This window comes from Kogia breviceps, chromosome 19 (assembly GCF_026419965.1).
Source record: "Kogia breviceps isolate mKogBre1 chromosome 19, mKogBre1 haplotype 1, whole genome shotgun sequence".
NCBI lineage: Eukaryota > Metazoa > Chordata > Mammalia > Artiodactyla > Physeteridae > Kogia > Kogia breviceps.
Window position 1 is genome coordinate 42,778,682 of NC_081328.1, and position 15,383 is coordinate 42,794,064.

The following is a 15,383-nucleotide window of genomic DNA, read 5'->3' on the forward strand; positions in this document are numbered from 1 at the left end:
TTTATAAATCCCAGTAAGAGACCTAGCAGTGATTCTAGGATGCTCTGGGCATCTGGCTGTGGATGTAAAGGATTGGAGCTGGGTGCCCACCTAGGCTGGACTGATGGCATTTTAAGGAACAAGTGCTTCTATGTGACAATCTGAATTCTCTCTCTCTCTCTCTCTCTCTCTCTCTCTATATATATATATATATATATATATATATATATATATATATATATACATATATTTTTTTTTTTTAAGAAAAAAATGATATGGAAGATTCGGAAGTGTAGGCTTTGGTTAATTACTTTTTGTTTTGTTTTTTAAATTTTTATTTTATTTATTTTTTTATACAGCAGGTTCTTATTAGTCATCCATTTTATACACATCAGTGTATACATGTCAATCCCAATCTCCCAATTCATCACACACACCACACCCCCTGCTGCTTTCCCCCCTTGCTGTCCATACGTTTGTTCTCTACATCTGTGTCTCTATTTCTGCCCTGCAAACCAGTTAATCTGTACCATTTTTCTAGGTTCCACATATATACGTTAATATATGATATCTGTTTTTCTCTTTCTGACTTACTTCACTCTGTATGACAGTCTCTAGATTCATCCATGTCTCTACAAATGACCCAATTTCATTCCTTTTAATGGCTGAGTAATATTCCATTGTATATATATACCACATCTTCTTTATCCATTCGTCTGTCAGTGGGCATTTAGGTTGCTTCCATGACCTGGCTATTTTAAATAGTGCAGCAGTGAACATTGGGGTGCATGTGTCTTTTTGAATTATGGTTTTCTCTGGGTATATGCCCAGTAGTGGGATTGCTGGGTCATATGGTAATTCTATTTTTAGTTTTTTAAGGAACCTCCATACTGTTCTCCATAGTGGCTGTATCCATTTACATTCCCACCAACAGTGCAAGAGGGTTCCCTTTTCTCCACACCCTCTCCAGCACTTGTTGTTTGTAGATTTTCTGATGATGCCCATTCTAACTGGTGTGAGGTGATACCTCATTGTAGTTTTGATTTGCATTTCTCTAATAATTAGTGATGTTTGAGCAGCTTTTCATGTGCTTCTTGGCCATCTGTATGTCCTCTTTGGAGAAATGTCTATTTAGGTTTTCTGCCCATTCTTTGATTGGGTTGTTTGTTTTTTTAATATTGAGCTTCATGAGCTGTTTATATACTTTAAAGATTAATCCTTTGTCCATTGTTCGTTTGCAAATATTTTCTCCCATTCTGAGGCTTGTCTTTTCGTCTTGTTTGTAGTTTCCTTTGTTTTGCAAAAGCTTTGAAGTTTCATTAGGTCCCATTTGTTTTTATTTCCATTACTCTAGGAGGTGGATCAAAAAGGACCTTGCTGTGATTTATGTCAAAGAGTGTTCTTCCTATGTTTTCCTCTAAGAGTTTTATAGTGTCTGGTCTTATATTTAGGTCTCTAATCCATTTTGAGTTTATTTTTGTGTATGGTGTTAGGGAGTATTCTAATTTCATTCTTTTACATGTAGCTGTCCAGTTTTCCCAGCACCACGTATTGAAGAGACTGTCTTTTCTCCATTGTATATCCTTGCCTCCTTTGTCATAGATTAGTTGACCATAGATGCGTGGGTTTATCTCTGGGCTTTCTATCCTGTTCCATTGACCTATATTTCTGTTTTTGTGCCAGTACCATATTGTCTTGATTACTTCGTAGTAATCAAGACAATATGTAGCTTCATAGTACAGTCTGAAGTCAGGGAGTCTGATTCCTCCAGCTCTGTCTTTTTTTCCCTCAAGACTGCTTTGGCTATTTGGGGTCTTTTGTGTCTCCATACAAATTTTAAGATTTTTTGTTTTAGTTCTGTAAACAATGCCACTGGTAGTTTGATAGGGATTGCATTGAATCTGTAGATTGCTTTGGGTAGTAGAGTCATTTTCACAATATTGATTCTTCCAATCCAAGAACATGGTATATCTCTCTTTTTTTTTTTTTTTTTTAGATGTTTTAGGACTTTAATGTCCTTCGCACGGTCAACATAAAACACTGACAATGGAGGAACAAAAGGGGAAAAGACTCTTCAGCAAAGATCTTCCCGAACTCATGGCATCACTGGTCAAACACCAGAAAGAGAACAGTCACGTGAACAAACAGTAAGGGAGTTTAACAGAGATTTTTAGTTTAACAGCATAACTGAAAAATGAAGAAGCAATTGTTCTTCTACCCACTGAAAGGAAAGTAAAGGCGAATCAGGGAGCTTCCAAATCTTGTGAAGCAGCTTAAAAAGGGAGAGTGGAGGGGGAAGTGGAGGCACACAGCTGTTGAGAATGTAACACTCTAATGCACAAGGTCAAGGATCCTAACAAATTCTCAAAGTCTCAACATATACCAACAAGAACCGTATTATTAGAAATATAAAGGCACAGAGATATAAATGCATAGAGACATAAACTATTTGGTATTAAAAACAGACCTTGCTATATAAACATATAGTAAGTCACTTTTATCGCTTTATGAGAATAACCGTATAAAGAAAGAATCCAGAAGACCCCACTGCTGTCATCTTGCAAGGGATCAAAATTCAGCACCTAGAGGGCCCCACCCACCCTCCATGCTGTGTGTCTGTGTGTCTCTAAAAACAATAACCTGCAATTTGCATATAATTAAACCCACAGGCGGCTCTGAATATGAGATCTAGGCAGAAAAAGTAGAAGCAAAGACAACAGTAGCTAGAATTTGGTAGAAAAGCAAGAGAAGGTTGTTTAAAAGCTTCCAGTTCAAGTCAGAATTAAGGTTAAGTTTCAACAGCTTGGCATAGCTGTGGATGTTTTGCTGTTTTCTGAAAAGAAGAAAATCTATCATAAGCATGTTCATTCGAGAAAAATACTGTGTTTGTTTAGGTTTTTTAGCCATGCCCAAGTGACTTTCAATTTTGTACACTGTTCAAGGGCAGAGTGTATATTGGTTAGGATGTGCTCATAGCTGGTGCATCTCCAAAAAATGCTTCATGAAGGCTGCCAGCTTCTGGACATCTTCGATGGTGACAGCATTATGCAGAGAGGCCTGAATGCCTCCCACGGACCCAGAAGAACCACCGATGCAGCCATTAAGATCAGGAGCAACGGGTTGAGCATCAGGACGACCCTCCTTCCCGTCACCAGCTCCTGCGAGAGTCACCGCACCTGAGGCCATCGTGTCCAACCCCCCACCTGAAAGCCCCCGCAGGTGGCCAGGAGCGCCACGCATCTCAGTCATTAGAAAATGCCTTTTGAACGCAGTGAAGGGCCGTCACGCTCACATGGAACCTAGGTTAGCTCAACTCTTCGATGAGCCTGCCGTGCAGGGGGCAGGGAGTGGGCAGCTATTCTCATGCGTGAGAACATATACCTTTCATGGAGCTTACAGAAGTAACTACTCTCTCTGATGTTCAGGGGAGCGACAGTGATCTGTTCTTACACTGAACAGGCTTGTGCCAGCTGCACCAGAGATGGGATGGTACCCTTTGTGCTGTCAGAGCAGAGATTTTTCAAAGGAAATTTTGACCAAAGCTCCTAGAAGGTGAGGCCCCCCCGCCCATGCTCTCGGCCGTGGAATCATGCTAAGGGGTCTGTAAGCAGCAGCAGAAGAGCCCCTGTAACAAATGGTCTTTCCCAACTAGTTACAGTAACTGCTACTCCAGGATGGGCAGGCTCCTAGATGTGTTTCCTTCAGCGTCTGAAAACTAAACCAATTCTCTGACAAGCTTCTGGATGGGACATGTACTCACCACCTATGCCCTTTCAGGGAGATCATATTGAGTCCAAGAGCTTTGTCGAGAAATCTTTTTTCTAAAGCATCATCTCCTTTGGTGTTGCCAATGTGGAATGGAATATTCATCTTGCTTCTATTCTGGGGCGCCACTGGACAACAATTCTAATAGTAGCTTCTCCTTTTCGACCACTTTCCAAAATTATAGTTCTCTTTTTCTGTCTAGCAGCTTTGGATGGTTCCTTCACCGATGGGGAAGTTATCCACTGGTTCAACAAGTGGATTTTTCCTTAGATCCAGGACGAGCAGACTTCTGTTGGTTTCAAGGGCCTTTAGTAAAGCCTTTGCTCCTTCACTGGTGAGGCCACAGTGCTGCAGGTCAAGTGCTCCAAGCCACAAATCCTCACTAAGAGATGCTGCAAAAGCACTTGCACCCAGGTCACCGATGAGCGTGCTGCAGTTCAGGGTGAGGCGCCTCAAACCAGCCATACAGTCAAGATCAGGTCTCCTGGAACAAAGACTCTCAGCCCGGGTTTCTTCATGCCTTCTGGTAGTCTGATGCTTTTAAGATCATGGCCATGTGATCTGCTCCCTGCCATGTCAGATCACACCCCGCGAAGTTTACTGTCTTAAGAGTGGTAGAGTTCTTTACACCTTGCCAAATAATCTCTAAACCTCCATCTCCAAGTGGACAATTCGCAAGACACAGGTGCACCGAAGTGGCCGATTTATTCAATCCCTTTGTTAACATAGTTAAGTCTCTCTCTCTCAGAACTAGCCCATTCAGCTCCAGGTTCCTGAGCGCACCGACGCACTTACACAGCATTTAAGAGCTTTACACAACTAGAAGGTCACATCTTTATTTCTTATCGCGGGAACACGACTTCTGTCAACTTTATTTCTGTCACAACCTGTCTCTCCCAGCCGTGGCGGGAAGAAGCTCTGGATGCAGATCAGGGGCAGAGGGTGCTCAGGAGCGGCACCCAGTCCACCCCGCGGAGGCGGTCGGCGTTAAGTCCAGCAGGCCCTCCCGCAGGGAAGCGCGCACGGCGGGCAGGGGCACCGAGTCCTGCAGCGCGCACAGGCCCTCACAGCGCGGGAAGAGGTTGGCCGTGCTGTCCCGGTGCAGCTTCACCGAGTGCTCATGGCCCGAGCGCGGCCTCGGGGACGCTGGCTGTGCACACGATGCCCACACCTGTCTGGGGGCCCCGGCTCGCCTCCCGGCCCCTCGGGCGCTCACCGCCCGGCGGCTGCGGCCCCACAGCGTGCGCAGGACCCGCGCCGCAGCCAGACGACGCAGGGCCACGGGCCCCAGCTAGGCCGGCCCCTCCATGCCGCGCTCCCGCGCCGCCTCTCACGGTGCATCACCGGCCCTTGGCACCAGCCTCGTTGCCCTCCGCGCGCGGGGCTGCGGTTGACACCGGCCCATGGTATATCTCTCCATCTGTTGGTATCATCTTTAATTTCTTTCAACAGTGTCTTATAGTTTTCTGCATACAAGTCTTTTGTCTTCCTAGGTAGGTTTATTCCTAGGTATTTTATTCTTTTTGTTGCAATGGTAAATGGGAGTGTTTCCTTAATTTCTCTTTCAGAGTTTTCATCATAGTGTATAGGAATGCAAGAGATTTCTGTGCATTAATTTTGTATCCTGCAACGTTACCAAATTCGTTGATTAGCTCTAGTAGTTTTTTTAAAATTTATTTTATTTATTTATTTTTGGCTGCACTGGGTCTTAGCTGCTGCGCGCCGGCTCTCTCCAGTTACCGCGAGCAGGGACCACTCCTCGCTGCGGTGCACAGGCTTCTCATTGCAGTGGCCTCTCCCGTTGTGGAACACAGGCTCTAGGCACACAGAACTCAGTAGTTGTAGCACATGGGCTCAGTAGTTGTGGCTCATGGGCTCTAGAGCACAGGCTCAGCAGTTGTGGCGCACAGGCTTAGCTGCTCTGCAGCATGTGGGATCTTCCTGGAACAGGGCTCGAACCTGTGTCCCCTGCATTGGCAGGCAGATTCTTAACCACTGTGCCACCAGGGAAACCCCAGCTATAGTAGTTTTCTGGTGGCATCTTTAGGATTCTCTATGTATAGTATCATGTCATGTGCAAACAGTGACAGTTTTACTTCTTCTTTTCCAATTTGTATTCCTTTTATTTATTTTTCTTCTCTGATTGCCATAGCTAGGATTTCCAAAACTATGTTGAATAATAGTGGTGATAGTGGACATCCTTGTCTTGTTCCTGATCTTAGAGGAAATGCCTTCAGTTTTTCACCATTGAGAATGATGTTTGCTGTGGGTTTGTTGTATATGGCCTTTATGATGTTGAGGTAGGTTCCCTCTATGCCCATTTTCCAGATAGTTTTTATCATAAATGGGTGTTGAACTTTGTCAAAAGCTTTTTCTGCATCTATTGAGATGATCATATGGTTTTTATTCTCCACTTTGTTAATATAGTGTATCACATTGATTGATTTGCATATATTGAAGAATCCTTGCATCCCTGGGATAAATCCCACTTGATCACAGTGTATGATCCTTTTAATGTGTTGTTGAATTCTGTTTTCTAGTATTTTGTTGAGGATTTTTGCATCTATATTCATCAGTGATATTGGTCTGTAATTTTCTTTTTTTGTAGTATCTTTGTCTGGTTTTTGTATCAGGGTGATGGTGGCCTCATAGAATGAGTGTGGGAGTGTTCCTTCCTCCACAGTTCTTTGGAAGAGTTTGAGAAGGATGGGTGTTAGCTCTTCTCTAAATGTTTGATAGAATTCACCTGTGAAGCCATCTGGTCCTGGACTTTTGTTTGTTGGAAGATTTTAAATCACAGTTTCAATTTCATTACTTGTGATTGGTCTGTTCATATTTTCTATTTCTTCCTGGTTCAGTCTTGGAAGGTTATACGTTTCTAAGAATTTGTCCATTTCTTCCAGGTTGTCCATTTTATTGACATAGAGTTGCTTGTACTAGTCTCTTAGGATGCTTTGTATTTCTGCAGTGTCTGTTGTAACTTCTCCTTTTTCATTTCTAATTTTATTGATTGGAGTCCTCTCCCTCTTTTTCTTGGTGAGTCTCGCTAATGGTTTATCAGTTTTGTTTATCTTCTCAAAGAACCAGCTTTTAGTTTTATTGATCTTTGCTATTGTTTTCTTTGTTTCTATTTCACTTATTTCTGCTCTGATCTTTATGATTTCTTTCCTTCTGCTAACTTTGGGTTTTGTTTCTTCTTCTTTCTCTAGTTCCTTTAGGGGTAAGGTTAGATTGTTTATTTGAGATTTTTCTTGTTTCTTGTGGTAGGCCTGTATAGCTATAAACTTCCCTCTTAGAACTGCTTTTGCTGCATCCCATAGGTTTTGGATTGTCGTGTTTTCATTGTCATTTGTCTCTAGGTATTTTTTGATTTCCTCTTTGATTTCTTCAGTGATCTCTTGGTTATTTAGTAATGTATTGTTTAGCCTCCATGTGTTTGTGTTTTACATGGTTTTTTTCCCCTGTAATTGATTTCTAATCTCATAGCATTTTGGTCAGAAAAGATGCTTGATATGATGTCAATTTTCTTAAATTTACTGAGGCTTGATTTGTGACCCAAGATGTGATCTGTCCTGGAGAATGTTCCGTGCGCACTTGAGAAGAAAGTGTAATCTGCTGTTTTTGGATGGAATGTCCTATAAATATACATTAAATCTATCAGGTCTATGGTGTCATTTAAAGCTTGTGTTTCCTTGTTAATTTTCTGTTTGGATGATCTGTCCTTCAGTGTAAGTGAGATGTTAAGGTACCCCACTATTATTGTGTTACTGTCGATTTCCCCTTTTACAGCTGTTAGCATTTGCCTTATGTATTGAGATGCTCCTATGTTGGGTGCATATATATTTATAATTGTTATATCTTCTTCTTGGATTGTTCCCTTGATTATTATGTAGTGTTCTTCCTTGTCTCTTGTAACATTCTTTATTTTAAAGTCTATTTTATCTGATATGAGTATTGCTATTCAAGCTTTCTTTTGATTTCCATTTGCATGGAATATCTTTTTCCATCCCCTCACTTTCAGTCTGAATGTGTCCCTAGGTCTGAGGTGGGTCTCTTGTAGACAGCATATATATTGGTCTTGTTTTTGTATCTATTCAGCAAACCTGTGTCTTTTGGTTGGAGAATTTAATCCATTCACATTTAAGGTAATTATTGATATGTATGTTCCTGTGACCATTTGCTCAATTGTTTTGGGTGTGTTTTTGTAGGTCCTTTTCTTCTCTTGTGTTTCCCACTTAGAGAAGTTCCTTTAGCATTTCTTGTAGAGCTGGTTTGGTGGTGCTGAATTCTCTTAGCTTTTGCTTGTCTGTAAAGCTTTGATTTCTCAATTGAATCTGAATGAGATCCTTGCTGGGTAGAGTAATCTTGGTTGTAGGTTCTTCCCTTCATCACTTTATGTATATCATACCACTCCCTTCTGGCTTGTAGAGTTTCTGCTGAGAAATCAGCTGTTAACCTTATGGGAGTTCCCTTGTATGTTATTTGTCATTTTTCCCTTGCTGCCTTCAATAATTTTTCTTTGTCTTTAATTTTTGCCAGTTTGATTACTATGTGTCTTGGCGTGTTTCTCCTTGGGTTTATCCTGTATGGGACTCTCTGCACTTCCTGGACTTGGGTGGCTATTTCCTTTCCCATGTTAGGGAAGTTTTCAACTATAATCTCTTCAAATGTTTTTTCGGGTCCTTTCTCTCTCTCTTCTTCTTCTGGGACCCCTATAATGTGAATGTTGTTGCGTTTAATGTTGTCCCAGAGGTCTCTTAGGCTGTCTTCATTTCTTTTCCTTCTTTTTTCTTTATTCTGTTCTGCAGCAGTGAATTCCACCATTCTGTCTTCCAGGTCACTTATACGTTCTCCTGCCACAGTTGTTCTGCTGTTGTTTCCTTCTAGTGTATTTTTCATTTCAGTTATTATGTTGTTCATCTCTGTTTGTTTGTTCTTTAATTCTTCTAGATCTTTGTTAAACATTTCTTGCATCTTCTCGATCTTTGCCTCCATCCTTCTTCTGAGGTCCTGGATCATCTTCACTATCATTATTCTGAATTCTTTTTGTGAAAGGTTGCCTATCTCCACTTCATTTAGTTGTTTTTCTGGGGTTTTATCTTGTTCCTTCATCTGGTACATAGCCCTCTGCCTTTTCATCTTGTCTGTCTTTCTGTGAATGTGGTTTTTGTTCCACAGGCTGCAGGATTCTAGTTCCTCTTGCTTCTAGAGATGAAATTTTCTATTCAGTAATAGAGTCAACGATATTTGGTGCCAAGATCTTAAGGTCTGTCTCACTTTTTTGCAGAAATTTCCTCCCAATTTGTTGTAGTCTTATCACTGTCCCTTCATGCTCACCAGCTGAAACCGTGCAAGTCAGATTGGGACTTGAACCCATGAGCCAGGACTTGAACCCAGCCAAAATCCAGATTGGGACTTGAATCCACAGTCCTTTAACTGAGCTCACACACCTGGTCTCATGACTTAAAGAAGCTCAGGTTCTTGATGTCTCATCACAGAAAGAATTCAGTGAGAGGCCAATTACTTTTTGTTTTGAATGTGATGAAGAGCCTCAGAGATTAGCTAACAAGTGATGGGACCTGAATCTTCTGGCTGTTCCCTGAACACACCTGAGCCCCCTCTGCCCTTAGCCTGTTTAGGTCAGGCTTTGGGAGACCCCTAACGGGCCAAAGAATCAGCTAGAGCAGATTCTGAAACTCATAAACTGGAAACAGCAGGAGCCATAGCTTATTTCACAGAAGCCACCGAGCTGTCACTTGGTGACACTGACTTCTGGGGCAGGAGAAGTTGCAGGCTAAGTGCTGTCCTGCAGCTCCTGTGGATTCTGGAAACACCCTGGGAATGCATCTCCACCCTTTCTTGTCATCACAACAGCCTTCCTCTTTAAAAATTCAATCCCTTGTATGTGTCTGTGTGTGTGTCTGTGTGTGTGTGTTTCCCCTAAAGGTGGTAGACTGTGCTATATTTGTGCTATTTTAATCCTTTTTCTTGTGTCTACCAAATAGGGCGCAGATTTCGTAGCTCTAGGCCTGGGAATAAACACTCGATTGGGTAGACCAGGGATATGCTCTTCATAGACCAGGCCCTGCAGATGCTGCTGAATGCCTCTCTGAGGCCCTGCATGGACTCCAGCCCTGACTGGAGTGCCTGCTGTTTCCAGGAGTCCGACTAGGTGCAACCGAATGTTGTGGGTGCAGTGAGATGAAACCAGAAAAAGCATCTCTCTGCCCTAAGACTATGTCTTTGGTCTAGACTTCTGCATGTGCTTGACCAACTGTTTCGTCAGTTCTGACAGCCATAGACTTTTGTTTTCTTCTGTTTAAAAAAGTAGTCAAGGGCTTCCCTGGTGGCACAGTGGTTGAGAGTACGCCTGCCGATGCAGGGGACACGGGTTTGTGCCCCGGTCCGGGAAGATCCCACATGCCGTGGAGCAGCTGGGCCCGTGATCCATGGCCGCTGAGCCTGCGCGTCCGGAGCCTGTGCTCCACAACGGGAGAGGCCACAACATTGAGAGGCCCGCATACCGCAAAAAAAAAAAAAAAAAAGTAGTCGATGTCCATTGTAGGAAATTTGGAAGACACAGAAGAGAATGAAGAAGAAATTAAAATCACCCAGTATCCAAAACTCAGAAGACCATTGCTACTGTTCTGGACTTCAGAGGTGGGTTGCAAACTGAAGACCCGTGGGCTATTTTCATCCTGTACTTGTCTGATGGCTCAGTGTTTGAATACTGAGTTACCTGCCTTTAGTGGGAGCATGTCTGGTTCACCACAGGCCCCACAGCCCTTGTCATGTATTTCTCCTGCAATACCTGCCTGTTCCCTGAAGACATTTGAATTTACAACCCAGGGCTCTCTTATCTAGAAATATTGTCTTAAAAAACAAAATTGGGATATCTGGATATATACAACTTTACGTCCTGCTTCCTTTCCCTAAACATTTTATTGTGAGCATTATCTCCTGCCATTAATTGTGAAGAACACAATAATAATTATACTGCAAGGATACATTATATAAAATATCATAATTTGTATAACCCTTCTCCTATTGTTGGGTATATAGATTATTTTAAGTTTTTTTGCTGCCACAAATTACAACAGGATAGATGTCCTTGCTTATAACTCCTTGACTATATGTCTTATTTTCTTAGAATAGATTCATAGGAGTGGAATCGCAAGCTTTCTAAAGACTTTGACACATGTTGCCAAATTCTACTTTGTACCAAGTTACCCTACACGTAGACTATGAAAGCATCTCTCATAACTGTGTCATCAGGAATGCATGCCAAGGGCTTGGCAAGCACCTGACACGTCAGTGCCTAGGAAATGTTAGTTATTAGTCTCACTACCAGTATTGAACATTACTTGAAAAAACCTTAGCCTAGCTAGGGTAGGCCAAATTTATCTCATGTAAGTTTACATTCATTACTGAGTGAGCTTGAACTCCGCCCCCCCCACCCAATTTTATTAGCCATCTGTATTTCTTCTGTGAAATTGTCTGCTGTGCCTCTTCCCCAACTTTTCTATTAGGTATTTGTGTTTTTCTTATTGATTTGTAAGAGCTTTCTATATGTATTACCTCTCTGTCCCATTTGCTTCGAATCTCTCACTGGTACAATTCAAACATCTGGCTCCTACTCCCACATATGCAAACCACTTAGAATGTGAAAAAAAGGACTAAAGAGAGATGACTGAGGGAATAATTGGGGGAAGATAAGGAGTCCTGGCATAATAGAAATTTGGGACAAAATCTCAGTGAATCTCAGGATCATGGAAGATGTCTTCTGGGTGCAGGTGGCGGATTAGGTGAGCCTCCCGGGTCCAGGAATGTCTGATGCATAGGGAACCTCACCCTTCAAATAACAGTCTACAGTTCACTGAGGACTGTTGGGGAGATGGCAGGGAGAAACTAACAGGAGTTGAGTGCCCACTAGAGTCAAGTCCTGGTCAGAATATTATCTCCTTTAGTTATTATAGCAATGCAGTGAGATAGATATCATTATCCATATTTTAAGACAAGGGAACTGTAACCCAGACTGGCTACTTGACCACCCAAGACTCCACCGCTGGGACGAAGAAGAGCTGGAATTAGAAGTGAGGTCTGCCCTTCCCAACAGAAGGCATTAGGTCACTGGGAGCCCATGGACATCTAGTTGCTAGAGATTCACATATGCTCTAATCACCCCTAACTTCAAACCATCCAAATACATGTTCTATATTTGCATGTGTCCACCATAATATATATCATACTTTTAAATAAAGGCTCCTGTGTTCATCGGGTGGCGAGGAAGTGTGATGCTCGGTGGCTTCCCCAAGGGGAAGAACAGGCCCTTGGTAAGGTGAGCTGCCAAGTGTCCCTTGGGGGGGTCCTTAGGACCTGTTCCTCCTTTCCTTCTACCACCGCAGGAGAGGACAATGTGGTTAGTGGAGCAGCGTGGCTTAGGCCTTGGGATGAACGCTCAAGATTGAAAGAAGAGGTATCCACCAGCCAGGGCTTTGAAATAAAACATATATTCGCTTCGATGTTACTTCTTACACGGTAAGGTCTTGACGCCTTGGATCACAGGGGAGAAGATCTCCGTGGGAGGTGAGTCGGCTGCCATCCACAGACCGCCCCCATCCTTCCCTCCTGGGAAGTGGGCGGGAACTGTGGCCAGGTGAGACATCCCCGGGCTGCAGACTGCCTCTCCACACACAACCCCCACCCTGTCCCCCAACACCTACCACCCACCACCCAAATACCCTCTCCAGAAGCCTAACGGCGGGCACCCACTCAAAACCATGCACAGTCTCACTTATGGAGTAATGGCAGAGAAAATTAAAACTCCTCCCTGCCCTGCCTTTTCCCAGCAGCCTCCCTTGGAGAAGGAAATTGGATCCAATAGTTTGCTTTTAAAGACTTTTAAGTGTTTCACTGTAAGGTACACGCTCTTCACATAAAAACGCAAGTGTCTAAAAACCACACGGAATTCACCAGGTTACAGCACAAGTCAGTCTCTCTGAGGAGTGAGATGCACGAGCTGCAGGTCCTTACCTACTTCCCTGAGGGCTGGCTCCTTCCCCGGCAGCTGCAGTTTCTGTCTGCTTCTGTCCCCAGACGCTCTTGGGCTCTGTATTTCGGGGCTGACTGTCAGGTTTGGCCTCCTCTTCCTTGATAAAATCTGCGATGCCTGGGCTGCTGAAAGATGCGAAATCTTTTCAATAATTTTTACAGGAAAACATCTTCGGTAGAAAGAATGCTCAAAGGGTGGGGAAGGCTTTTAAGGGAATAGACCCAGGAGGTCAGGGAAGAGCTGGATTTGAAATCTGGTTCTATGACCTTGTAGCCATGTGGGCTTGGACAAATCACTTCTGGGAGCCTCAGTTTCCCCACCTGTGACATGGGAATAATAGTACCTACTTCACAAGGCTTTTATCACCCTTAATGAGCTCCCCTGACACCTGCAATGTGGAGTCTGTAGGGGGTGTTTCCTTTGGCTAAGAAGTTCCTAGCTTCCAATTCTAAGATTTGGGATGGGCCTGTTGGTAAAACTGTCAAGACCTTTTACATTTGGGACACACAAGCCCTGCTCCCCACGTGTTCATCCAAGTTTGAATCACAGCCTATTTTACACCTGCATATTCATATCCTCAGGTTATTTTTTAGCAGTTAATCTGGCCTTCCAGAAAGGTTCCAAGCATCTGGGGACCATATACCCTTTCTCTTGCCTATGTGCTACCCACCACTGGGCTGGGATGATACACTCACAGGAAGATGGTAGCGGGAGTGCTAACTTGGATTGAGTTCCCAATATTTTTTTTTAAGATTCACATTTTGAATTAGGTTGCTAATTAGTATGAATAATCTCAAGTTTCTTCGTCACATGTATTAAGTGTCAGTGTACGTGAGTTTAGGGAAAGAGTTTTGTTATTTTCCATGCATCTCTACAAGTTCTCGAGTCCACAGGCAGTTAAATTGTGAATATCTAGACTAAATGCTTCCAAGAGAATTTGCTTGGCTCATCCCCTTTTGGACGGTTCAGAAATTTCACAAATAGCCGTAGCCAGCAGGCAACGGGGGTAAAGCTGGGAAGGGTCCCTGAGTCGTGTGCGAGGGAACAGCCTTCCTTGGCATGTGAAGACAAATGAATTTATGTTCCATGGTGTAAGCTGTGGTTGGGTGAATAGTTTTCATCCAGATTCAGGAAAGGAATGAAAGCTCTCCTTGGCAGCCCGTGAAACCTCGTTTAAAACAGTGATTAGGTACTACCTACTATCCCTGACAGGCCCTGGCAGGGGAAGGCAGCGGGTTCTGTGCTCTAAGACAGAGAGGATCGTCTTCCACAGGGAACTTGCTGAAAGGGGGAGCTGCCGGTGGTGTGGGTTCCAACTTAGGGCACGTCGGTGGAGCTCACAGAGGTTGTGGACATGACCAGATAGGAGAGAAGAGAATCCTCCAGGAAATGAGATGGTGTAGGATCGTGCTCAGACAGGATCTCACTGACCAAGTGTAGGGAGAGAAGAGGAGGGTGGAGGAAAGTGGGGAGGCACTTAGCCCCAGGAGCTGTGTTCCTCTGGTCCACAGGCTTCTCCCCACCACCTGAGGCCTCATTCCTGTCCAGCGCTCAGAAGTCAACAACTGCCTCCTGCCTAGCACCTGGCTGACCGGGGAGAAGGCAGCAGAGTCTCAGTATCCGCAGCTGTAAAATGGGAATATTCCTATCTTGTATAGTTATTGTGAAGATTAGCAATAATGTATGTAAATGCTCTAACTCAGTGTCTGGTGCTTATTAGCTGCTAAAAATGGTAACTGCTGCTTCCACCATAAATAGTGATACTACTACTACTACTAATTGGGAATCTGAAGTCACTCCCCTGAGAGAACTGAATTTGACCAGAAATTTATTATTATGCAGGCTTTATAGGTTGAGAATAACTTATTCAGCAGCCTTTATTTCTGTGTTATTCTTGCTGACTCTCTTCCTTAATCCTGTTATAAAATCCAAAAGGCAAACAGCAACATGTTTTTTATTATAATTTGTTCAACAAATACCCATGTGCCTTTGCTATGTAATAATCCAAGGGTTCACAGAGATGAGTAAGACGTTTTGGCCTAAAGATTATAATCTAACTTGGCTGCACCACTGACTTCTTCCCTGTGATATGCTTTAGGTTCCGTGGAAAGCAAACTCCTGGGAATTATTCCTTCTTCTCCATCTGCAACTGAAGTCACAAATGAGGTGACCTAAGCTGCCTAGCTTGTACGTCCATGAATTCCAGTTCCTAATCACCTTACCCACATCCAAAGTGAACCAAACCTCAGACCTTTGGGGCCTTTCTAAGATGGTCCTCACCGTGGCATGTTACATATATTAATCTGCAGGAAGACCAAGTTATATTTACACTGAAAGGTGACATGTAACTTCCTCTCCAGGTAGGAGGACAGATGCTTCGCCTTACAGAGAACGGAGGGGGTTGTGTTCAGGAGTTTCATTGCCAGTCTACCTAACATCCTGAAGTTTGTAGGTGAATTGGGGGAAGACTGTAGCTTGCTTTGGGCACCATGAAGCCCACACCTTCTAGTATCTGGGCAGAGGGATACCTCCAGTAGCAAAGAAACCAAACAGCTGTTTACATAGAAGGTGTCTGCCTCAGTTCTCT

At 43.4% G+C, this 15,383-nt stretch overlaps 1 protein-coding gene and 1 pseudogene across 1 annotated transcript in view; both read right to left on the reverse strand.

Moving 5' to 3' along the window:
* The window catches only part of MARCHF10 (membrane associated ring-CH-type finger 10), an 81,654-nt gene that overhangs the window by 24,039 nt on the left and 42,232 nt on the right, over positions 1-15,383 (reverse strand). Inside the window, exon 4 of the mRNA XM_067022261.1 lies at positions 12,778-12,921. Coding sequence (XP_066878362.1) covers positions 12,778-12,921 — 144 coding nt within the window. The remainder of the gene's footprint in view (positions 1-12,777; positions 12,922-15,383) is intronic.
* Positions 3,846-12,409, reverse strand: LOC136793227 (centrosomal protein of 78 kDa pseudogene; annotated as a pseudogene).